The following is a 27,180-nucleotide window of genomic DNA, read 5'->3' on the forward strand; positions in this document are numbered from 1 at the left end:
GAGCCACTGGCTCCAAAGGCTTGTGTAAGTAATACCTTTTATATGCGTGTTTTCCTGCCATCGCTTGGTGAGTAGATTTTTTTATCTATCCAATTACATTAGAATATGAGCTTTCATAAAATTATGTATTAAGCTTTTGGCTGTAAGCCTGCTGTAAACCTGTTCTACTGTTACCTTGACTGTGTTTGGGCCCCTTTATCAATAAGCAAACACAGTTTTTGAAAAGCCCTCCAATGTCCCAGGTAAATCATTTATGTAGAACAAGAATGGGAGTGGGCCACTTACCAAACCTTGAGGCAAAACATTTTTAATATTTTCCCAATCTGAACTTAATATTTATTCTTTTCATTTCACTTGCTAAGGTGACATTTGAGGAGAAGTTTGGAGAAGGCCGAGTGTAAATTTCCTTGTCATATTACAATATTAGGGGTAGTTTTCACCTAATCAGCTACAAACTGGGAGACTAAAGTGATTAGGATGATATTAGTGGGAGCGAATCATGTCACATTGTTCCAGACATTGTATGCAAAAATTACCTTGAGTAGTATCTTAGTTCTGGTAACCAAGAGGCTCAAACGTTTTGATTCAGTTACCATAGAATAGTTAATCAGTGATCTAAGGCCATTACAGCATTACTGTAAAAGGCTGTAAATAGGAATGTAAAGAAAGATATTTCTGCTCAACAGGTATGACAAGAAACAAATTTCAGATAACCTGAGCAGTCAACATGAAACATTCATCTCCGGGGCTGAAAATGTTGAACACAAAAGTGTCTGAAAATGTTGAACACAAATAGACTCAATTCAAGAACAATATGCCTTACACAGGTACGTGTTGAGAAAAGACGCAAAGAATAGCAGATATCTAGTGTGGTCTGATAGTTGTGTTAGAAAGCTGCTCTGAAGACAGAGTGAGCATCACTGCAGATTTAAATGTAGGAAAAAGACACAAAGACAAACAAATAAAAGCAAAAATTATTGTAAGGTGTGCCACATGTGAGAGACTTTCAATGACTTCAAAAGTAAAATTCTATCTACCAATCTGATAGAAAATCCTAAGAAGTTTTTGGTCTTATGCTGAATCAGTCAGACACACTGACCATACTTACATCAAAACAGAAGCGAGGTGTAATACTGCATCATCTTACTGACAAACGATACTCACAACAAAAGTAATTTCTATAGTAACAAAATCACAACATAAAATGTCAAATATAAATATTCAGATATTGCGTGTTGATTTGATTTTAGTTTGCATGTGGAGAGCTGAATTGAGGGATGATGTCTGTCTTTAGCACAGGACAGGACAGCAATCACAGCGCCTCAGTGAGAGGAAATACTTGCTGGGACACAGCAATAAGCATTTCATGGATCATCACTCTGACCTGGAGGTGTGCAGACACACCGAAAAATTATATAACAACAATACTGAGAAGTTGTAAAGGAAGTTAGAGAAACTTTTGTGATGAAGAATAATCATGAGTGATACTTTATTAGTTTGTCAATGCACACTAAGCGGCACAAAATACACAACACTTGAGTTTTTTTTAAAATTTTTTTTAAATTAATCACTTATATGACACTAACTTAATACTTAATGATAAAATATTATGTATGGCTTCATCTAGGTATTTAACAATGGATAAAAAAAGAGCTAATAATAGAAGATAATTACAAACAAACTAAGCAAGAGACAGAAAGAACACAAATGGATTCACACTTCAAGCAAATTTTGGGAAAGTTCATGAAGGTAATGTATGTCCATTTTGGTTTTCAACACTTCACTCTTCACTTGACAATCCTCTCTTCATATCTTTAGAGGTGTGTAATACCTCCTCTTGCACTATCAAGGGATTCAACCTATCAGATATGCTCCCGATTAATGCTGCAACGTCCTCTTGAGGGATCATCTCCCATTTTTTCAGGAGAACCTCCCACAGGCCATCTTAGATCTCTGGAAGGAGCTGATAGACCTTCTCTCCAGTTAGTCCCATAAATGTTGAATAGGATTCAAATTAGGGCTTTGAGCATGCCAAGCCATAGCCGAGTCTCCGCTTCATCCAGTAACTCTTGCGCAATTCTCAGAACATGTAGGCATGCAGTGTGATGCATTGGTCTAAAGCCATCACCAATAAATGAAGCAAAAGGCAAAAAACATGATCCACAATAATTTCCTGCACATATCAATGCGCTGTACGACTCCTATGGTCCACGGAGACCAAATTCGTCTTTGCAGTCAGGATGATTCCTGTCCACATCCAAAAACCACCATGAAAAGGTGTCCTGAATGAGAATATGCATGGGGAATATTTTTCCAAAGCTCTCCAGAGCCTCTCTCTACCATTAGGGGATTGCAGGCCAAATCAAGACTCATCAATGAACAACATATGCTCCCATTTTTGTACTTTCCAGCCACTATATTCCCCAGCGAGACACAGATGAGCTGTGTAATGCTCTCTTTCTGGGGCTGTAGCAGGTCTTCTCGATTGAAGATTGGTAACACTGACCCCTCAAACTTGGTGGAGTCAATTTTGTGCTTCAGCAGCTGTAGTGTGACAATTGTGAAGACTTTGAATTGATAGAAGTGGTTGTCTCTTGCTGATACTGATCTTATTGAGACTGATCTCAGCTTCCATGTGTTGTTGCCAGTTTCCCCTCTACCTTCTCACGATTCTGGAAATCGTGAAAGTTTTCGTTCTCACTACTTCGGCAACATAACGCATTTTGTGACCACCTCCAGGGCTTAACAGCATGTTTATTCTTGAAAGCTGATTACGATAATCACAGAAAAACTCTACAAACACATCTGGTGGCCAGAGATCAACGCAAGGAAGAGCTAGAAGAGTGAGAAACATTATTTCCTCACATCCGGAGATGTGTCTTTCAGGTTGCACAGCTACACTCCAATTTTATACATCCAGAGCAATGCCAATACAATGCACTGTCAAAAGTTATCACATAGACTGCTACACTTTGATTAAACAGATAATTAATCATCATTTATTGTGTAGTACATTTTTTGGTCAGTGTATTTGAAGGACATGGAAATATTTGAACTTTTAACTTACAGTGTGACAGTTATTGAACACTACGAAAAAAACATTAAATTACATACAAAATATGGTCTGCACACACTTTTTTCAACATTTAAATGTCACTACAGATATGTGTGCTATCATTGGCGATGATGTGTTGCAGATGAATAGCGAAATTCTGAATGACCTGCTGAGTGTCAGAACATTGATGCTGCCGAAGACCTGTATGACTGTTTTCGACTATGGTTTTAGGGTTATTGCTATACATGTTATCTTTAATATAGCCTCACAGAAAGCAGCTGCATGAGTTCAGATTTGGAGAATATGGCAGCCAGTCGAGGCCCATGCCAGTGGCCTCTGTGTACCCCAGAGCCAGAATGCGATCCCCAAAGTGCTCCTTCAGGACATCAAACACTCTCCTGCTTCAATGGGGTCGAGCTCCATCTTGCATAAACCACATTTGGTCAAAATCAGGGTCACTTTGGATAATGGCAATGTTATCATCTTCCAAAACCATCACATACTATTTGGTATTCGCTGTGCCAAAACAAGGAACACCACAATGATTATTCCATGACTGAACACTGCACACCACACAGTCACCCGCTGAGGGTGAAGAGACTTCTTGATCACGAAATGCTGATTCTCAGTCCTCCAAATGTGCCAATTTTGCTTGTTGACGAACCCATCCAAATAAAAATGGCTCACAAAAACAACGCGTGTACGCATGCACACAGTAATTCCCATCAGGCCCCACAGCCAACCATGCAGATTAAACATCCTAATGCAAACCATTTAGAAATGACGACAATTTTATTTCATGTAGTTCAATCATTGTCGCCCTGAACAACTGGCATGGGAAGTTTTTCCTGGTTAGTGGTGTAGAAGATTAACATTGTTTGAATTTACTGTAGTAATTACACCTTTGGTCTTTGTGTCTAGAAGATAAGTATGGGAAGTACACGGTCAAACTACAGCTATACATATCTAACAGCCAGCCATGTTAAAACCAGACACTCATTTAAAATGTACTGTACAATATTCTTGAACTTTGTCAATTTATGCTCAAAACTTCATACTACAGAAATGTAATAATAAAACATGTTTCAAAAATTGTATAAAATACAAAAGGTGCAGGCTATTTCTGTTTTCTAGGAGGGTCATACTTTTTAAAATTGTCCTAAAAATGTCCAAATGACAGATACTGAAATAAGTGAACACTTCACAGAGGAAAAACCACTGGATCTGATGGGGCACGCTTGTGATTCTACACAGAGTATGCACAAGAACTTGCTCCTCCTCCACCAGCAGTGTACTGTAGGTTTGATGCAAGAACAAAGTATTGCTAGTGACTGGACAAATGGGGCAGGTTATTTCCATTTTCAAGAAGGAGCATTGGACAGATGCACTAAACTTTAGGCCCGTATCACTGATATCAGCATTTTATACAATTTTTGGAACATGTTTTATTATTACATTTCTGTAGGATCAAAATCTCATGAAAGGAATCAGCACGGATTTAGCAAATAACGGTTATGTGATACCAAGTCAACTTGTTTGTGGACGAGTTGCAGAAGGCAGCAGATACTGGAAGCCAGGTTGATGCTGTGTTTCTTTACTTCCAAAAGGCTAATGTTAAAGTTCTGTACTGTCACCTATGAGGGCACTGCGTATCGGACCAGTTGTGTGATTGGATTTAAAAGCTCCTAGCTAACAGATCAGAACAAAACAGAGCAGCCACTAGTAAGGACTAGAAAATTTAACATCATTTTTGGCAGAATTCCCATCTACTTTTGGCAAAGTTTACACCTACTTTTTGCAAACTTCATGTCTATTTTTGTTGAAGTTCATGTCCACTTTTTAAACGTTTTTTCTAAATGTTTAGCTACACAAATTTAAAAGGTTGTCACACTATGAGTGAAGAACAACAAAGCCTAGTTCTCGGGAATTAACCATAAAAAAAGAAGGAAAAAAAGGAGGAGATGACTATTTAAACTTTCAAAAACGGTTGTTCTATTGAAAAGCAGCAACATTTTCTCACTGGTAAACTGAAAGTGTCTACAATTTAAGGTGTTTATAGACATTATTTGTCTTTTACTGCCCAATTTGATGATTACAAAATCTGCAGGCTAGTAATTTTGACCTTTCACAGACATTCATAGCCGTGTGACCCCTGCTTGACAATACGCCAGATAGAACTAACAAGGTAACTATCGGAGATGTAGAACCGAACATACAGTAACTCTGTTTTAATGTTAGGAGCAGAATTTCGACACAGTCAAAAAACATTACAGATTTTGTTTTCCAGTCGCTGTAGCACAGTGTGTGGGCACTATAGGCTATATTGGCAGATGGCTACGTGTGTACGCAAGCTAGTAGTTTGACTTCCAGAGGGATGAGGAGCAGTATGGGGAAACAAGACCTGCCCTTCTTTCATAGGACAGTAGCCTACAGCAGAACTGACACATTGTCATAGGTATTGCCAATATCTTCTGGTGTTGAAAGGGTTGTAATCAAAATCCTTGATGGACCAAGATTAGTTGCTTCAATTATTTCAAAATAAGAAATTAAAATGATGAGAAACACACAACACAAAGAATGTGGGGATGGCTACCATGCAGCTACTTGTTGAGGTTAGCAGAATGTTGTTAACATAGTTCAGGCCCAACCTCTAGCGGTATTTGACGCAACCACAGTTCAAAACATCTGCCACCTAATTAGCCATGTTAAAGTGTTCACATTATACCATCTTCTGAGCTTTAGTTAACAAACAAACATACACATTTCTCTGTTAGAAAATGCTGGGTCCCACAGCTGAACACTACATTGCATTATGCAGAATGCATCTTTAAATAGACCATTCAATCACCTGCAATTGGCATGGCAAAACAGAATGCATTGATATGTCATTGCATTTGTACACTTTTTATTTTGTGAACAGTTTCTTACACACAATCTTTCCAGATTTGGCTTTGCTAGATGATGTACAGTAACAGTAACTCAAAAGGGTTACATTTTTGATATTTATGAGCAGAAAATAACAGTTATTTCAAACTATCTCTGATAAAATAGTTCATCTGGACACAATTCGTTAAAAAATAGCATCTATTAAGTAATTTCGCGTTTTGCATTTTGAGGCACATTTAGTAACTATTTTGCATTTATCGTAAAATGCAAATTTTTCCAGTCACCGACTGTCAAGAACACTTTCTTAATAGGAAGAAGTCTTCAGACATAAAAGTATCTTCCGGGAAACTGCCAAAGGACCATCACCATTCACAATACCCACTGAAGCGACAAACGTCAGGGGTAGTGATATGCATATATACAAATTGCAGTAGTATCACATATACAAGGTATAAAATGGTAGTGCATTGGCTAAGCTGTCATTTGTACTCATGTGATGCAAGTAAAAAGGTTTCTGATGTTTGAACACGGAATAGTAATTGGAGCTAGACACATGGGACATTACGTTTTGGAAATGGTTACAGAATTCAATATTCAAAGATCCAAAGTGTCAATAATGTGCCGAGAATACCAAATTTCACGCAATACCTCTTACCACGGACAACACAGTGACCAACAACCTTCAGTCAACGACAGAGCATTAGTGCCTGCACAGAGCTGTCAGTGCTAACAGACAAGCACACTGTGTGAAAGAACAACAGAAATCAATGTGGAACATACGACGAACTTATAGATTAGGACAGCGTGGAAAAATATGGCATAAACGGGCTATGGCAGTTGACAACTGATGTGAGTGCCTTTGCCAACAACTTGATATTGTCTGGAGCGCCTCTCTTGGGCTTCTGATCACATCAGTTGGACTCTAATAAACGACTGGAAAACTGGGGATTTTCCCATACAACCATTTCATGAGTGTACAGTGAATATCGGAAATCTAGTAAAACATCAAATCTACTATGTTGCTGCAGCCGGAAAAAGATACAGCAAGAATGGGGCCAACAACGACTGAAGAGAATCATTCAACGACACAGAATTGCAACCCTTTTTCATATTGCTGCTGATTTCAATGCTGGGCCATCAATAAGTGTCAGCGTGAAAACCATTCAACGAAACATCATCGATACGGGCTTTCAGAGCCGACGACCCACTTGGGTACCCTTGATGACTGCATGACACAAAGCTTTACGCTTCACCTGGGCCTGCCAACACTGACATTGGACTGTTGATGACTGGAAACATGTTGCATGGTCGGACGAGTCTCATTTCAAATTGGATCGAGTGGATGGAACTGGACGGGTATAGAGACAACCTCATGAATCCATGGATCCTGCATGTCAGCAGAGGACTGTTCAAGTTGGTCGAGGCTCTGTAATGGTGTGAGGTGAGTGCAGTTGGGAGTGATATGGGACCCCTGATATATCTAGATACAACTTTGACAGGTGACACGTACGTCAGCATCCTGTCTGATCACCTGCATCCATTCATGTCCAATGCGCATTCTGTCGACTTGACAATTTCAGCAGGACAATGCGATATGCCACATGCCCAGAATTGTTACAGAGTGGCTTCGGGAACAATCTTCTGGGTTTAAACACTTCCGCTGGCAACCAAACTCCACAAACATAAACATTATTAAGCATACCTGGGATGTCTTGCTTGCAACATGCTGTTCAGAAGAGATCTCTACCCCCTCATACTCTTACAGATTTATGGACAGTCCTGCAGGCTTCATGGTATCAATTCCCTCTAGTAATACTTCAAACATTAATTGTGTCCATGCCATGTCATGTTGCAGCACTTCTGTGTGCTCGTGGAGGCCCTTCACGATATTAGGCAGTTGTACCAGTTTCTTTGGCTCTTCAGTGTACAAACGTAATGTATTGTGTATCAATAGGCAGAAAGATGCAGCATTGTGCATCATGAAGTGATTTACTGTTAAAATTCAACGAGCAGAAGTGTCAACCAATACATTGCTTTCTCCTAAGTATTTCTCGCAAATCGATCATGAACATAAAATCATAGAGATTCAAGCTCACACACTGGATTACCAACAATCATTCTTCCCAAACACCATTCATGCCTGGAACAGGAAAGGAGGGCAGTGACAGTGGTGCACAAAATACCCTCCTCTACACACCATCAAGTGGCTTGCAAAATACAGATGTAGATGTGATATTCTGTTGTAAGTTATCTTCTTAATTATGTCTGAGGAAACATGAAAGACTGAGAAGGGTACATAATTACGATGGATTTTTTTCATAACAGATGCTCTTGACACCGTGACTTCTTCTGACCTCAAATCAGTTGCTTATTCTATTTCATAAACTGAACTGAATACTTCAGTACTGTCCATTATAGTTATGATTTATGTACTATTAGGAAGATACATAGTCATTAATTAAAAAGGATAAAGTTTCAAATCTGCTTTCATATATCTACCTTAGGTGGTATTCCTTCAGTTTCTAAAAATTGAAACTCTTAAAATATTTAGCTGTTTAAATCAAATGATGGAAGCTCCAGGTAGGAATATCAACTATAGGAAAAGAGAGTGTTACTTACCAAAAGAAGACACATTAAGTTGTAGACAGGCATAAAGCTTTTGGCTGCAACCCTCATTAGCAAGAGAGAAACCCGCATCATTCATACACACAAGCAAGCACACCTCATGCACACACGACTGCCAACTTCAGTATTCTGCCCCGAGATGCTGGAGTTGGCAGTCATGTGCGCATGAGGTGCACGTGCTTGTGTGTACGAATAGTGTGTGTTTCTCTCTTGTTGATGAAGGCTGTGACCAAAAGCCTGATGTAAGTGTCTCTTAACTGTGCATGACTGCCACTTAAGGTGTGTTCCTTACAATAAGTAGCAATCTGTCTTTTCCTACATTATTTAGCTGTTTAGATTTTTTCTTTAGTTCATTTGTTCATATACTGTATTTCCAGAAACTGTACAAAACTGAATTTAGTTATGCTAACTGAAAGGTAAAATGAAAATAAGACACAGAGAATGAAAAGACCAATCACTGGAAAATAACAAATCAGAAAATGTAAATATTAAATAACTGTAGTAAAGAAGTTACTTTCTTACAGGTACAAGTTGAGCAAGACGTCTCAAAGATGACAGATCCCTCTGAAATCCTGTAAGAACTGCATTGGAGACTGGAACTGTGATGTTTGTTGAGTTCACATCCACATCGCCCATTTCATCTTCCCACAAAGATGTTCTCGTCTCAAGAAGACAGTCACATATGAGTAACTGAGCAAGCTGGAGAGGGAAGTAAGATTAAGGTTTAATATACAAGCTGATGAGTACACACAGATATTTACAGGCAATAACAGCAAATATTTTAACATTTTCCAAGCACAATACTCATCTGACATGGGTACCATACCTACTTGTCATCACTAATTCCGTCCAAATTTATGGTACATACAGGGCTTACCCAGAAATGAAAGTGACAAGTGGGAGCTACAGATGCCATGGCATTTAGAAAAAATAGCACTTTTAGTGCCAGCCGGACAGGTATGTGCCATTTATGTTAGTGCTATTTCCAGGCAGCAGTTGGCACAGCAGAAAGAGTACTAAATGGTAATCTGAGGGTTGTGGGATCAGTTCTCTACTATGAAACTTTTTTATTCTCAATTTTTACATTACTTACACTGAAAATAAACCAAAATTATGCTTAATATATTGTATTTATTACTATTTTCAAAAAAGGCATGAAAAGGAAATGCAAAGGAAAATTTGAGATTTGAAATAAATTTCAAGGAACTACTGTACTTACAGCTTCCATGAGGACTCTGCAAACAACTTTCCAGGAAGGGATTGTAATTGATGCACATTGTATTTCATTAATTTCAGTTTGACCTTCAAGCAGCCTCAGGAGCTGCACTGAATAATTGGTTCCCACAATGGATAAAATCGGCCCACTGGCCACTGGGCAAACCACTAGCTATGGCTACAGAGCTCATTCAGTTGCTAGCTCTTGACTGAGCAACATGGATTTTTTTAGATTATTATCAGAACACAGCGAGAATATTGTTTTTATATACAAACTTTAAAACAACCATGCCATTGTAAAAAATGCGGTGTTTATAAACGTGTTCAAGAAGCTGAGAAAATTACTACTTCCCGTTCTTTCGATTAAAATGCCCCAGCACATGTAAATCACAACCTGTAAAATAATAAAAGTATCTAATTTTATGTATGAAGTAGTCCTGTACGCATTACACTCCCTCCCTGGAAGTTTCTTGCAATCCCAAATTTTCCTTTGCCTCTCCTTTTCATGGCTTTTACGAAAATATTAATAATTACAATATACTGTATGTTATTTCTATTTATTAGCAGTGTAATTAACAACAACAACAAAAATTCCATTAGGGACTCGGTCCCCATGACTGCTGGATTGCCATTCTATGCTTCTTCCATTGCGCCCCGCCCACTGGTGCCTGAAAATTACGCTGACATAAATGGCTTGTGCCTGAACTGACCCAAGCCTGAAATGCTATTTTTTCCTAACCAATTGGCCATCTGGAGCTCCCGTTTCTCTTACTTCCATTTTTGGCCAAGTCTTGCGTACACCATAAATGGGAATGAAATTGGTGAAGATGAGTAGGTGCGGTCTCCCCTTTTGGGATTAATAAATACCCTTTTTTTCTTTTCTCAACTACTAATGTATGGCATATGGTGTTGAATTTGTTATCGGAAAATACAATTTAAATGCAATGAAAGAGAGATAAAAACAGTTTTGTTGGCAGATCTAACATGATAAAATTTCACAGTATAATCCTATTACTGTACTTTGCTGATGCTTCTGAACACTGGGGTTGCATTGTAGAAGTACTGCATCTTTTATATGTCACATGCAATGCAACTACAATGCACACCAGGGATCATGAATCAAACGAAACAACCTGCTGACAACTAAATTCATAACACATCATAAAAACACACACAAATAAAGCAAGTATCAATTGCAGACACAGCTTCAACTTTGAGATTTTTTTTTTGTTCCATCAAGTAACTGAAAATAAACATTAAAATTTTTAACTGCCAGGAGAGAAATGAAAATGATCATAATATAGCAAAGACAGCACAACAAAGCTTAAAACCACGCAATTTCTTCAAAGCCAGTTCTCTTAGACAGCCAGTCAAACTGAAACAAAATGTTAAGACAATGGAAATTCTAGCGCAGAAGTAACAAACAAGAAATGAGAAAAGTCAACCGCTCACCTGAAAATGAATTATGTCTGGCGCATTCATGTGAACCCCCCCTCCCGGTGAATGTGTGTGTGTGTGTGTGTGTGTGTGTGTGTGTGTGTGTGTGTGTGTGGAGAATCTGATACATAAACTCAAACTATACAAAATGATTGCACAAATCTAAAGCACCTAGTGAGTGGACTAACGACACAGTAGGTAGTGAGCATTTAATGGAATCGGAAACACAATCATTTTACTCACATTTGAATCCATGTGATCTCAGTGTGCAGCAATTGTTGAATATAAACAATGGAAAAAAGAACAGCAATTGATCGAAATGTTTTATTAATGCAGATCTAGATTTAAACTATTACATAGACATCTTCAGTGCATATAACAACAGGTAACATTAGCCCTGAGTGTCACTCAGTAAACGAGAATAGTGGTGTAGAGTTTACCGGAGTCTAAGATCAACTCCTGTAAGAGCTACACCACCAATATTGTTTATGACGTGACACTCTGGGACTAATGTAACCTGTTGTTATATGCAACGAAGATGACTATGTAATAGTTGAAATCTAGATCTGCTGTTATTAAATAACAGATTTCACAATCAGTTGCTGTTCTTTTCTCCATTGACAAAATTATTTGTCAATGTTTGATAATGGACATATGTACAGGACATAGAGGCTGATTGGAATATAAGTGTTGATGAGAAGCTTTGCAAAGGCAATGGCATTTTTGATAATAGGCATACATGCAGGATCTAGAGGTTCTTTGGAATATAAGTGTTGATGGTAAGCTTGCAAAGGCAATGGCACTTTTGCATCAAATACTGGAAACCACTCATTTATGTGGTAGGTTTGAGGCTCTGATGTAGCCTTAGCAGTAGCTGTTAGTTTCATTTTCTTGTAGGCCACGAAAAAAAGGGAGGTTGGAGCATAGTGTCTTTCCAACATGAGCAAAGTGTCTTTCCAATATTAATATCTTTCAAGATAATTTTATCTCAGAGAAGGGTGGAGGAAGGAAACAGTTGCCTTGGGTAATTTAGGAAACATTGGAAAGCCTTAAATCAGGATGAGTATCTTATCCACTACACTACTTTGCTTGACTTCCTTGTGTTGATTTTTGCATGCATCATAATGACGATGGAGAAAACATGGCATTAGAATGCATGTAAATCACTAAATAAACTGAGAGACATTTTGTCGAGCAATCTTATTACTGAAACACTAGAAGCATTTCCTAAAGAGATGCAGTTTTCTGAAGATGAGCTTTAAAATACAAATCGTTATCTTTAACAACTGCTTTTATACAACACTACCCACAATAATTCAGCATGATATTGTGCAAGATAAAAGATCATAGTTTTACTACCATTACAACTACACACCAGAACTGTGTTGTCAGATGGTCTGCAGCTTGCATAAGTCAAACTCTCATCAAGAAGACTGCCTGCAGTGTTGCACAGGGCCAATGCATGTTGGGCTGAAGAGCGTGCCCGTCTTCCCGGACTCCTGCTACTGCAGTGTACTAATGCAGCACGTCGAGCACGGAAAGCGGCTAACATAGCTCGTGGCAAAGGGTCAGCTAGGCTTTCCAGTATCTCGGGCATTGCCTCAACGCGGGCGTAGAGCCTTTCTGCCTGAGTTTCCTCACCCAACATCCAATAAGCAACTACACCAATAACACCTGACCACCAGTGCGCAACTTCATCTTCACTACCTGCAAACATAAACAAAAAAAAAACTGCTACATTTATCATACACAATATAGAACAAATAACCTGAACTCAGCTGTAAGAGAAACAGAGACATTTAATCCCATGCTAGTATTATACAGCTACTGTGGGATACGTACTCCAAGTATACCAGAGCACACAGAGAGCTTACAAGGCAGGCATCTCTGGAGCTGGCCCTAGCTTGGAACTCCCAAATTAAATAAATTTGTATCCAGATAGGCATAGCTTAACTTCTTGAAGTGGTCATAATTTAACATTTCATAGGAAGCATGTGTAACTTATGGAATGTCCTAGATGTCACGAACCAGGGACAAAGGTGGTGTGTGTGTGTGTGTGTGTGTGTGTGTGTGTGTGTGTGTGTGTGACTCTTTTGTGCCTAAACAAATCAGGTAAGACAAGCCATAGGTGCAAACATATTAGAGATGCATCTGTGAGGTCAGACTAACATATGGCTTCTTAAAAGGGTCAGCAACACTTTCAGTTGTTACAGAGGTGGAAGTTTTTATGACCGACTGATATTGCCTTGTAACAGTAGAGCGCTAGTAAAGATTACTGAAAAGGCTACAACCAAGCATAACACACGTCAGGTGAAATACAAGGAAGATTGGTAGGATAATGAATGTCCAGCAGCAATTTCAGAAAGCAGAGAAGTACTAAGAGCATATAAAAATGCAGCATGAAGCAAAATTTCATTCAGCTTAAGGATGCCCAGCACAAATGAAAATAAAGCTTAAATAAAAGAGGCAAGGGGCTGGATAGCATAACAACTTAAATCAGCACACCCCAGTTGTGAAATTATGGCAACAAATTTGAAGATATTGCAGTCCTCAACACTGCCAAACCATTTAGTTATGAAGTATACCATCTAGGTTAACCTCGCAAACAGCAGAGAAGGTGACTGAAACCAACCAAGTCAAAGATTATCATCACAAAACTGCACAATTTTTTACAGTAACTCAAGATACATCTACTACCAACAATTAATTTCTAGTCCTCAAGAGGCAAACACAGGCTGTTAAAGATCTTAAACAACATGTGGAAGGATAAAATTAAGAATCTGGAACTGAAACCAAAACCCATATCCCAATTTTAAAGAAAAAAGAAAGAAGCAACATGGAAATATTCCTACATACAAATATCACTGTCATATTGCGTGCATAAAATTCTGGAATGCATGTTTAAAAGGTATCTTGAGCAGCACGTCGCAGATTTAAAAAGAAATTTTTGGAGAAAAGTGAACATGCTGGATGAATATCATCATGAGCTCTGAGGGCAGGCAAGTATTAAGTAAAGAAGAGAAGACTAGAATGTAGAAGGAACACAGAGAAGGGCTATACGAGGGAAAGAAACTAGATGACAATACAAGGGAAATACAAGTGGATGAATGTGAGATGGTGGATGCGATACAGCAAAAAGAATTTGCCAAAGCACTAAAAGATCTAGGGCATAACAAGGCACCTAGGGTAAATGACATTTCTTCCTAATTATGAATACCCTTCGGAGAATAATCCACATGTTAAAAATGTTCCACTTTATATGCAAGCTATAAATGGGTAAAATACTCCCAGACCACAAGAGGAATGTAATAAATCCTGTTCCCAAGAACGCAGGTACTGACAACTGTATGACTGAACCATCAGTTCACTGTTGCAAATACCAACACAAATTATCTGCTGAAGAAGAAACTGATTGGTAGAAGAACACTTAATGTTCCCAAATCTTCAAGCTAAAATTGTTTTTAATGAAAATATTACATATTACATTCAAATATTTACTGCAGTCTAAAATTCAAAAGATAATTGATTCTTGTCACTACATTTGCAACACAGTACGTATAAATCATATTTTTTTAGGAACTGAAAATCACAGAATAGATTTATTACTTACTTGTGACATGAAATGCAGATGCATGCTGATGCTTGGAAGCGGTAGCAGCAACAGCATTTTCCATAAGTAGCTGGACGTAAGTGAGAACGTCTGCTGTCTGGGTACGGCGATATGGTTCTGAAATCTCTGACATCTGAGATGTAGTTCCAATTAATGGAGTGTTTCCTGTACCTGGTGCAGCCAAAGTTTGTAATGCACACAGAAGAAGGTGATCACGGTAAGCACGTGCCACACATGCTACTGGATCAGCACGCGAGCCCAGTTGGCTAAAAGGTGATGGTGCTGCAGCAGCGGGTCCATAGATCCATCGACCAGATACAACAAAGCGATGTCCATATGATGTAAACAACCACTGAAGTCTTGCAGGAACTTGGCTACGGCATACATTACGTGCCAAACCAAGATAATACCTATATGGAAGACCAGATGTGCCTATTAGCTAGTTAAATATAGAAACTTATGCTTCAAAAAATTAGACTGTCACACATGAGATTCACTAATTTTTTGTTTTAAATGTCTTAACAATGCTGACTTACAATATCATTGTTTCCACGTATAACAAAAGCAAGTACACAAAAACATGTAATGAATGAAATCATTAGTAACAGAGAACTTGCACGAGTTAAAAATGGAAAATGGGTAGGAGGAGAAGATAACAGGGGTTTAAGTGTCTATCGACAATGACATCACTGGGACAGAGTACAATGTCCAATAGGCAAGGAATGGGAAGAAAATATGTTGTGTAATTTTCCAAGGATCCATCTGGGCATTTGCTTTAATCAACTTACAGAAAACGTAAAAACCTAAATTAAGATGGCAATACGGAAGTTTAAACTATGCTCCTTTCAAATGAGACCCCAGTATGCTTACCACCAGACCACCTTGCTTAGTGACTAACAGTAGAAAAATAGGGTTGAGGATAGGTCATGCTTTTGTTGGAGGAACCATACTGTCAAACATTCTCCATGTCATTTAAGGAAATGACAGAAAACTTAAAAACAGGGCTGACAAATCAAAATATGAACATGGCGAAATACAAATCTAGTGTCTTACATTAAACTACCAAAATAGAAGATCCAAGAGAGGATCTTTATATGCTTTAAATATTTGAAAATGCACACACTTCACTTGTGATATATACCACGCCACCTTCTCCTTACTCTGTTACAGTCATCAACAATAACCAAGAATTTTTTTGTAACTTTTAACCACTAACAAGGATGTATCTCACCTGTTCAGTATCTGCATGAAAGAGGGACATGACTCTTTTATACGAAGTGCAGCTGCAACATATACATCTGCCATTTGCTCCACAGTTAACAGATGGGCAGCTGCTTCAGACATATTGACAGCACTCAGTGCCAACATAATGCCTGTCCAATGACCATCTGCAGATCCTCCCACAAGATGTAACTGGTTCAGTCGATGATACACTTGTGACAGGTCACGAGCTGAATTAATGGCCTCCCGTCGTGTTGAGCTAGTATAAAAAATGAAAATGTCAACATAACAAATATATCATGCAAGTAAAATGTACATGCAGTTCCACAATAAATATTAAATAAAGAAAAGAAGTTTCATAACTTCATAACAGAGGGGTAGTTCCGAATATAAACTATCAGAAGCATCTCAAGTGCAAATCATTTGAAACTTGGCTACTAACTTAACATACAGTATCAGATCACAGTAATCTGATTTAATTTTTGTAAATCACTTGTCCCACAATTGCAATTCTTATAAAATTGAATTACATATGAAATCAAACAAATATCTTCTTCTGCAGATGGAGAATACATTTTGCAATGGAAATAAAATACTATATGGTGACAGACTTCTACTGTTGTTTGGTCATGTTATCATTAACAGTGATTGGGAATCAGGGTTGCCACAAGTATCCCCAAGTGAAATTTCCTGATATTTCCTGATTTCCAGACAAGTTTTAGCATTTTTCCCAGGCAAGTTTTGAGATCTCAAGGGTAAGTACAGACGTAAGATGAGAATCCATCTTTGCAGCTATGGTACAAAAAAACAATAGTGCCAAACGAGAAAAATATCTAAATAAAACTTGCAAGCGGACAGCATTTCCTAATGTGACCAACAATCTTTAGTACTAACAGCAACATCTTTTGTAATGAACTGTTTTTAGATGGAGAAAGCAAGCCAAATGGTATATATGTTTCATTAATACCACTGATAATATTTTATTTCAATAAAATGAAACAAATTTGTTGGCCAAAATACGCATTTGTTTGGAGTCACAAGACAGATTTAAAATATGTTACTGATTTCAGAAAAAACATCAGAAAAAAAGGCCTTCTGAAAGAAGTGTATAAGCCAGTGAAGAGTTGTGTAAATCAACAATATAGGTGACCACCAATAAAATGTTAGTTGTTGTATGTTCATTATTGTCAGTTATCACCCAATGTGCAACATCTATTACTTTACAGATATTATCTGATTTTTCTTTCAGAAATATTTTAGCTTACAAACTGCCAGCGACTGCCACAATTTTCTCCTTCCTATCATCCATATTTTGTAATATATAAACTACTTATAAAGTGCCAAAATGTAGATAAAACATCTATATAACGTCACACCTTACAACATACTTGCGGTGAGACAGTTGCAATTTCTGAAATCCATCGCCCATGGTCTCTGACCTGCTGAGGAGCACTGCAGTCCTAGGTCCATGGTGCATTATGCCACACAAAAACAGTGCCAGCCTGCAGCCAGGTCGGTGAGATTAGATCTGATGGGCAGGATCTGCACGTTAGTGGGAAACGATGGGCTTCAGATCAGCAGGCCCAATACATTAGAGATAGATGCAGAAATGGCCTGCGGTTTTGGCCTGTTATGGAAATCCACTAGCATGGCCAGCAATTCAAGAGTCACAGATAGCATGTTGATGAAATGGGACCACAGTGATCAATCCACGCAACAGATAACTTGTGTAAGTACTGTGAGAATAAATAATAACGAGGATATGTAGCAACTCACCATAAAGATGATTGCTAAGCTGCATTTTTTTTTTTTTTGTTTTTTTTTTTTTTTTTTTTTTTTTTTTTTTTTTTTTTTTTTTTTTTTTTTTTTTTGCAGGCAAGCAGGAAAGACAATCGCACTCTCACAACTAAATTTTTGGCCATAGCCTTTGTCAGAAAATGAGCGCACGCACACACACTTTGACGCAATCACTTATGACTCATGGACACGTGAATGCTGTCTCCGGCCACTGTGTCTACAGTCTCTGAGAATCAGATCCAAACAAACCAGTCCTCATGCCTCACTGCCTGTCATTGGCAGCTGTTAGGCTAGCGGCGACAAGTGGTGGCAGCACTGACTGCAAGTTGAGGTGAGTGGTAGGAAGGGGAGAAGCAGTAGCAATGAGGGAGTACGGAAGCGGCACATGTGCTCAGCTGCACCCAACCAGTGATAATGCATGACATCTCAGTAAACAAACCATTTCATCTACTGAGTGCTTTCCAGTTGTCACAACTACCGACAGCGTTGGGAGAACCAGTCATGACAATTCCACCTGGTGTGCAAGACTTATGACACATGTGAAATACCCTCAGATTTCAGGAGGAAAGTTATAATTCCAATTTAGTGTTAACTGTTTATTATGTTGGCAAAATAATGATTTGACATTATCAGCACATATCATATAAAATAATATGCTTAAATACAATCTGAGTATATATTGTTGGACATGGGTTGTACTGATCATCAATGCTACAAGTCCTGAGCAATCTTAACTGGCCCTGATAGGGATGCAGACTTCTTGGTGGTGGACAAATGATGGTAGTGGTAGTACAGTTATTCACATGTACCATAACAGATACTGGATGCACAACTGCGCCAACAAGGGATACCACAACTGTAGATACTGAGATCATTCTTCCTGCAAGGTACAGAGTTCCATAAGTGGATGGGACTGCCCATTATCATGAGCTCCTGTGTTAGGAGAGTGACGGAATCAGCCAGTGAATTTACAGCTGTGTCGACAAGGAAGTCCATGTAGAGAAGTATGGTTCCTGGCAGGCATGTCCAGGATGTGTAGGTGGCACTGCCGGCAGATCAATGGTGTTAATTGTGTGGGCATAGGGGCCACCTTTCATCGGCTGGTTTGAGCGATATTCACTGCAGTTGTCATATACAGATGAATTAAAATAAAGTCTTGGTTTTGCATAATGTATTGTTTTGCACAGAACATGATCAACTTGCTGTAGCTTTCCAAGTGGATAATCTTTTCTACAGTCTCATTTCATAGCATTATGGCAACTCTTCTTCAGCCTCCTCTCCTCCAGATGTTATTTACCCTTATCCTGTCCAATGCAGTTACTCAAATCATGTAAATGACACGTCCACTTCACTTCCAAGTTCTCTAACTTCCTCACTTCCTATAATGTTCCCACACTCCAAATCTCCAAATTAACATGGACATCATCTTTTTTTTTTCCTTTCTGGTGATACACTCTGGAGTAGTTACCATTTGCAGACAGGAATACGGAACTATTTTACCTAATCTAGGACTCTTCCTCCTTACTTTTGTTTCTCATTAGAAAACAATAAGGGGTTAAAATTTATCCTCGTTGTTTAGGACCACCAAACACTGTGGGTAATTTTCACAGTCCCAATATTTAAACATTCTAATTTACACAAAGAATCCTGTGAATAATACCGTGGCTATGTAGCAATATAAATGACATTGACAGAAAGACAGCAATATTACCCACGGAGTCAATTTTTTTATGTTCCTGGGCCAGGTAAATATCTTTAGTGCCCATCATTTCTCAAGACGCAAGATGAAAACTCCAATTTGATGTTACATTAAATTGCAGAGACATATTAACCTTGTAATGAAATCTGATCTGATGACTATGTTATGAGAAATGAAAATCTGCACCCTGCTTATCAACAGTGGCTGTCTACATACAGCAAACCCAATTATTACATTTTTCAGTAGACTGACCCAAGAAGTGTAAAATACAAGAAAGCATATGAAATGCAACAAGCAAAAATGAATAAATTATTCTAACTTATTTTCTTTATATTGTTCAAAATATAAAATAAAAACAATTTAAATTTTGTCAGAGAGAGAGAGAGAGACAGAGAGAGAGAGAGAGAGAGAGAGAGAGAGAGAGAGGAGGAGGAGGAGGAGGAGGAGGAGAAGAAGAAGAGGAGGAGGAGGAGGAGGAGGAGGAGGAGGAGGAGGGGGAAGGCAAAAAAAAACGACGACAATTATTTTTGTTTCTTTCTAACTGCAATTAGCTCTCCAAAACAAACAAAGCACCAATCACAAAAGCAGCAGCCATTTGATGACACACACAAATTCGCACACTCATTTCCCCTCTTCATTCTGATCATATCTAATAGTGTACACAAAACACAGAAGCAAAAGTCTTTCGTGAACCCACATTAAAGAGACTTGTTACTGATAATCATTATAAAATTATGGTACATGAACCTGTAACACAATGTTGGTTAATACACTAAAGTTGGTGGTCTTCGTAAACAGAGAACAATAGGCACAAAATCTACAACTGTTTGGTAAAAAGATCACTCTGTTCTGGGACATCCTGGGTGAGACAGAGGTCAGAAATTGTTGTCATGTTATAGAGCATCCTGAAGAGGAGTGTTTATGTCTGACCATCGTAAGACTGTGCATCTAGTACTGATTAGCATATTTCATGCAGGAGTAACAACAATTCTTGAAAGCCCATTATAGAGACAGCCTTCTTGAAAAGCAGTGTTTATTCATACATGTGAAATTAAACTGAAACAGCTGGAAGATATAAGGGGAAGTTCCCGGCTATATATATCCATAGTACCTGATTTGTTTACTGTGGTCCTTGTGTAATAGATAATTATCTGGGCAATCTGATGGACGGCTGGGGAGGGAAGATGACAAGTGACTAATAATATAACTTGATTTTGAGAAATGAAGAAACCACAGAACATTTGCTTAATCCACAATCCTACTGTGTACATGACTGATTTTGGAACAAGAATTCCATCATTTGGGTAAAAATATAAAATCAGTGTCAAAAGGGCAAAGGGACAAAAAACCTTTGGTTCCATGACAACACCCTGGGGTGAGGATGACCTCAGATGATTAAGTGATTTTATTTTTTAATACCAGATGATTGAACATTGGTATTCTGAAACCAGTCCTGTGCATGAGAAAAGATTGTGGATTAACCAATTGTTCTGCGGTTTCTTCATTTTTCAAAATGGACTTTTACAGTTGCAGCTGCCCCATAAGGACAGTTTGTAATATCACTTGAAAAACACTAAAAATTACAGACAATGGAACTCCCCTGTAATGTTTATATTGGGATGGAGGTGCATCAGAGAGACATAACTGATGACAAAACCAATTAATCACAGTTTCTGTAATGAACAAATATGGCACAGTGAAGGTAACAACCAAGGTTCTGAGAGGGTATTTCATTCAGAAGTGAAAAATATAAATGCAGAGAGAGAAGAAATGTCTTTAATGTGTAAGAAGGAAATATTACTATCAATGTTAAAATTGAGTTTACTGTTACATGGATTATGTCTATCAGCCTTTGAGCAGAAAGGGTTGACCTGTGTTCATAGCTTTACCATACTTTTGGAACACATTTTGAGTCACAATATCTCTCTAATTTCTGGATTAATGGTCTTACCTATCAGCAAAAAAGCCACCAGCATGTTTTGCTAACCAGCGGCCAACCCAGAGTCGGTGCAGCAGTTGTCTTAAAATCTGCCATGCTGTTGATGACAATAACTCGAGCTTTGAGGCAGGAAGTGGCTGACCAAATGCAACAAGGCAACGGCGAAGTTCCTGTGTAGCTGCAGGTAACTCACCCTAGAAAATTGATGGCATTACCACAAAACATAAATAGCTAAGATCACAGGTATGTAATGTATTACATGTATCTTAACACACTTCAAATATAATTTGCAATAATTATTAAAAAAAACTATTTTCATAATAAAGTAATAGAAAGGGGGGAAATCTTTTCAAATTTCTTAGTTAGTTATAATTTACATGTTATAACAAGTTATCCCGTGTGGAGTTTGCTGGTCTCCCATTGGGCGCCTCCCCAGGTGGCGGATAGGGGAATGCTCACCAGATATGGTGGGTACCGAGGAAATAAAATACCCGGGGTGGACCAAAACTAGCAACTGCTGCCTTGTAGTATGATATTGGCTTATCAAAGGCTAAAGGAAGAAAACCTTGAGTAAAAATTACCTGGTCCTCCGGGTTGGGGGTTGTGCAGTGGGCCAGCTCCTCACTCACATAAAAACATAAAAATGCTAAAAAACCTAATAATATGCCTCGGAAAAATTGGAACTTTGGATGACGAACTGGCAATGAGAAATGGAAAATTATGTTTGGATGCTGGAATGTGCAAGGTATTTTGACTAAAATAAATTTACTCCCTGCAGAACTTGAAATGTTCAACATGGATGTTGTCGTACTCTCTGAAACAAAGAAGAAAAGCCAAGGAGAAGAAGAACTGGATAATTATGTACATATCTGGAGTGGGGTATCAAAAGCAGTAAGAGCCAAAGCAGGAGTCTCCATTATGATAAAGAAATCATGGAAAGAAAGAATCACAAATTGGACATTCATCAATCAACGTATTATAACTGTTGATATGACATTATTTGCTAGGGAAGTTGTGATTATTGGCGTATATGCACCCACGAACGACACAAAAGATAAGGAGAAAGATACATTTTGGGACACCCTCAGGGAGACTATTGAAAAAATCCCAAGAAGAAAGGAACTGATTATCATGGGAGATCTGAATGGAAGGGTAGGAATTAGAGAATCTTGTAGAATAGTAGGAAAACATGGAGAGGACGAATATAATGACAATGGGGAACGATTGATTGCAATTTGTGAACAATTTGATCTAAAAATTACCAACACATTTTTCAAATGTAAGGACATTCATAAATATACTTGGCAACAGAACACCAAAGAACTTCGTTCTATAATAGATTATATTATCATTAGGCAAACAAGTAGTTTCAAGGCAGTAGACGTCAGATCTTATAGAGGAGCCCAGTGTGGATCAGACCACTATCTTGTTAAAATGAAGTCTTCTGGCCATGGAAGAATGTAAGGAGTGATACAAGTAACATAAATAAAACGAACCAGACTGAGAAAGATGAAAATTTACCTTTTAATATTGACAGCCTACAAGACGAAAGTATCAGAACACTCTTTGCGGCCAGGATGGAAAGGAAACTGGTTGAATCATTTGAAGGAAGTACAGAGGAAATATATGACTATATAAAAGCTAATGTGAAAATCATAGCAACAGAGGTGTTGGGTAAAAAAGATAGCAACCACAACCGTGCAGCAGAGTGGTGGTCAGAGGAAATAGAGGTCCTCGTTAGAGAAAAACGAAATGCGTTCCTTCAGTGGTTGAATGATAAATCAGAAGAAACAAGGTCAATATACAAGGAGAAGAATGAAGTGATGAAAAAAATAAGAATGGCAAAAAATGAAGCATGGGAAAGAACATGTGCCAAGGTGAATAGCAAATTAGGATTTGGGAGAGCAAAAGAAGCATGATCAGTATTGGAAGGGCTTCGACAGGATACAAAAAGCAAAACTAATCTCCAACTGATAACACAAAAGGAATGGGAAGAGTATTTCCAAAAATTATTAAATGAGGACAGAGAAGAATATCTAGAAGAACGAACAGGGGAAGATAAAGGACATGAAGATTGATGAGATCCATATTTTAGAAAGTGAAGTACTTCAGGCGTTGAGAACAGGAAAGAATGGTAAATCACCGGGACCAGGCAATATCAATCTGGAGTGTCTGAAATATGGTAGTGACAAAATTGTGGAACTGATAACACAGCTCTTCGACAAAATGATACATGGAGATTCAATACCCAACGAGATAAAGCTAGGTTACATTAATACAATATTTAAGAAAGGGGATAGCAAAATTTGTTCAAACTATCGAGAAATTTGTGTTACAAACACATTAATGAGAATTTTTGCGAAAGTAATTAAAAACAAACTGGAAAAAAAATTTTAGAACCCAAGAAGAACAATGTGGATTCACGGCTGGGAGATCATGTGTAGACCATATTTTCACATTACGACAGATTTTGGAGAAACATAGGGAAAAATCAAAAAATATAGGATTAATTTTCATAGATCTAGAAAAAGCGTATGATACTGTTCCAAGAAAATTACTTTAGAGAGCACTACTTATGGCAAACATAAACCCTTCCTTGATTAAAATAATACAACAGATGTATAAAGATAGCATTTGCCAAGTGAAAGTTGGCAATAAACTGTCACAGAAATTTAGAACAAGCAAAGGCCTTTTACAGGGCTGTCCCATGCCACCATCATTATTTAAAATCTATATAGATATTAGCCTTAGAACATGGTCTTGTAAATGTAATAGTATGGAATTAGAAATAAGAGGTGGAGTTTACCTACATCATTTATTATTTGCTGATGATCAAGTAGTCATAGCACAAGATGGGGAGGATGCTAACTATATGTGCAATCAACTAGCAGTAGCATACAAAACTTGGGGTTTGAAGATTAATTACCAAAAAACAGAATACTTGACTAATGATTTAGATGAGCTATACATTGAAGGAAAGAAAATCAAAAAGATAAACACTTTCTGTTATTTGGGATCCATTTTAGAAATAGAGGGAAAATCAGAGTCAGAAATCAATAAAAGAATTAGTAGCGGACGGAGGGTCATTGGGATGCTTAACTCAGTCTCATAGAGGAGGAATGTAATGAGCAGAACTAAAAAATTAATATACAAATCCATATTAGAGAGTGTGGTTCTGTATGGAAAGGAGACCTGGACAATTAACATGAAGCACATTAAAAAATTACAAGCTCTAGAGATGGACTTTTGGAGAAGATCGGCAAGAATCTCCAGGAAAGAAAAGATAAGGAACATCGAAGTAATAAGGAGAATGGAAATAAAAGAAAGAATATATGACGTAATGGATAGGAAGAAATTACAGTGGTACGGGCATGTACGACGAATGGAGGAAGCCAGAATACCAAAATTGATACTGGAGTGGGAACCGGAGGGGAGAAGAAGAAGAGGACGACCTGTGACCACCTGGCTCCAAAATGTACAGCACACAATGAGGAGAATGGGCGCAGAGGAAGAGGACACGCAAGATCGAAACACCTGGAGAAATATTTTGAGAGTATAGTTTAAGAATGTTTATTGTTTGTATTGTAATTTCCAAGTAAATTATCATGTTGGAGATAAGCCTCTGTAATGAGGAAAAGCTCAAAATAATAATAATAATAATAATAATAATAATAATAATAATAAGTTATAATTTACCTATTCTGAGGCATCAAGGGATCACCAATTTAGTACTGGAGAGCAGCGTGGAGGATAAAAATCGTAGAGGGAGACAAAGAGATGAATACACTAAGCAGTAGGTACTGGGAGATGAAGAAGCTTGCACAAGATAGAGTAGTACAGAGAGATGCACCAAACCAGTCTCTGCTCTGAAGACAACAACAACAACAACAACAACAACAATTTACATTACTGAAGAGAAAAATGAACAACATATTATTTACACAGACGATAAATTCTGTTACATGAGTAAAACGAAAAAGAACAGACACGGCATTCAACATCAAGGTACACAACATAATGAGACAGGCAGCAGGAAACGCCTAAAACAATCAAAAGAATTACAATCTGGCAGATGAATCTTTGGTAATGACAGCTCAGTACCATTCCTTTGCTGCCTAATGATAGCAGCAAGCCAAGCAACGATGAATAACTCGTCAGCAGGTAGAATGATCCACATTGCTCCTATGTAAAACAAATGCCGACAGCTGTGAAGCACAGCAGTGAGTTTCTTACAATGGACAATTATTGGTGTTTCACTTTGTTTAACTTGAAAATTAGATTGTTGTTTACTTCATTTTTGGTGTTTATTCACTTTTATTTCATTTCAAAGCACATTCAGTCCAACAAACATTGTACGCCCAACATGTGAAATGAAATGGAAGAAGAAAATCAATCTGTACAGCCAGGCCACTGAATTAATGTGCTAAGTGAGGAAGTAATTTGAGAAAGCAAAGAAAAAAGTTCAGAATTTATTACCTGTTGCTTGGGGTTTAAAGAGATCAGAAACAGCTTTAAATATAAACAAAAACACTTCAGTAACATTAGGGTGCAAAAGATACAATATGGGTTGTGATGAGAGTGTTACAACAAAGTTACATAAAAAAGCAATCTAGGAAGAGGCAAGTGACAGCTTTGGACAATTTTCAGACAGACACCATGCATTGTCATCTATGACTACTATAAGGAAAGAGTTATCAAACACGATTGAAACTGCTCCTGTAGCTGCAGAAAGACATCCTTTATAAAGGCAGCAAATTTTCATTGTATACAGTGCTGAGACACACACAAACTTTAACTACTTAGTTACTAATGGACACAAAACATTAATGGAAGTGACAAATGCTGTTGCATGGTGATGCAGATTTCTGCAGAGAATTATGGGTGTGCCATCTGATAATAATATCCGTGTACATGAAACTTGGGCAACACCAGTCACTTAAACAGAGGTTGGAGTGATAGAACACCCAAAAGGACAATAGCAATGCCTGTTGGACAACGAGAGCAATACACAGAACAGTTTTGTGTCAAACTGCCTTTCATTCAGAAAAGACACTTGATTAATGCGAAGGGATGAATAAAAAGGTAGGTGATTAAAATGATAGGATGAATAGTGTAGTCTCTCTCAAATGGTTCCAAACAACACTATGAAAAATATCATATAGGCAACAGTCACTATCATGGATAATGCCCCAGAGAAGATTTGAAGAAATCTGAATTGCTCAAGATTGTGGCACGAAATAAACGACAATTTCCACAGTATATCATCAATGAAACTGCTGAAAGACGTGCATGAAATATTTCAGATACCTACATATCATTATCTTTTCAATGTTATTGAAGATATGTGGGTATAAATAAAAAATAACAATGAAAAGTTCACCCTCTCTGAAGTTGAGATTCTCTCCTTGTGAAAGCTGTGAGTCAAGCAATAAATGAGACCTGGAAGAAAACAGTGAACAGCATTGTTAAGTGTAACCAAACGGGCAGCAAAAAACAGTGGCGTCACTGAAAATTAATTTTCTTTGTTTGTTAATGATTAGATGCACAAATGTAAAAGGTTTTCATGATGTCTCAGAGAAGACAAACCAATTATTAGTTATCGGAAACTGGCTGTTAAAAAAGTGCTGATGGCGAACTTTTTGACTGGAATGTTTGCTTTTGCAAAAACTTCCAACACATTTTTCTTCCAAAATGGT

At 37.9% G+C, this 27,180-nt stretch overlaps 1 protein-coding gene across 1 annotated transcript in view; it reads right to left on the reverse strand.

Moving 5' to 3' along the window:
* The window catches only part of LOC126094514 (sterol regulatory element-binding protein 1), an 85,127-nt gene that overhangs the window by 25,647 nt on the left and 32,300 nt on the right, over positions 1–27,180 (reverse strand). Inside the window, exons 9-13 of the mRNA XM_049908925.1 lie at positions 21,497–21,678; positions 16,060–16,308; positions 14,829–15,238; positions 12,594–12,925; positions 9,089–9,265 (exon numbers count right to left, since the gene is read on the reverse strand). Coding sequence (XP_049764882.1) covers positions 9,089–9,265; positions 12,594–12,925; positions 14,829–15,238; positions 16,060–16,308; positions 21,497–21,678 — 1,350 coding nt within the window. The remainder of the gene's footprint in view (positions 1–9,088; positions 9,266–12,593; positions 12,926–14,828; positions 15,239–16,059; positions 16,309–21,496; positions 21,679–27,180) is intronic.

This window comes from Schistocerca cancellata, chromosome 8 (assembly GCF_023864275.1).
Source record: "Schistocerca cancellata isolate TAMUIC-IGC-003103 chromosome 8, iqSchCanc2.1, whole genome shotgun sequence".
In the NCBI taxonomy this organism is placed as follows: Eukaryota; Metazoa; Arthropoda; class Insecta; order Orthoptera; family Acrididae; genus Schistocerca; species Schistocerca cancellata.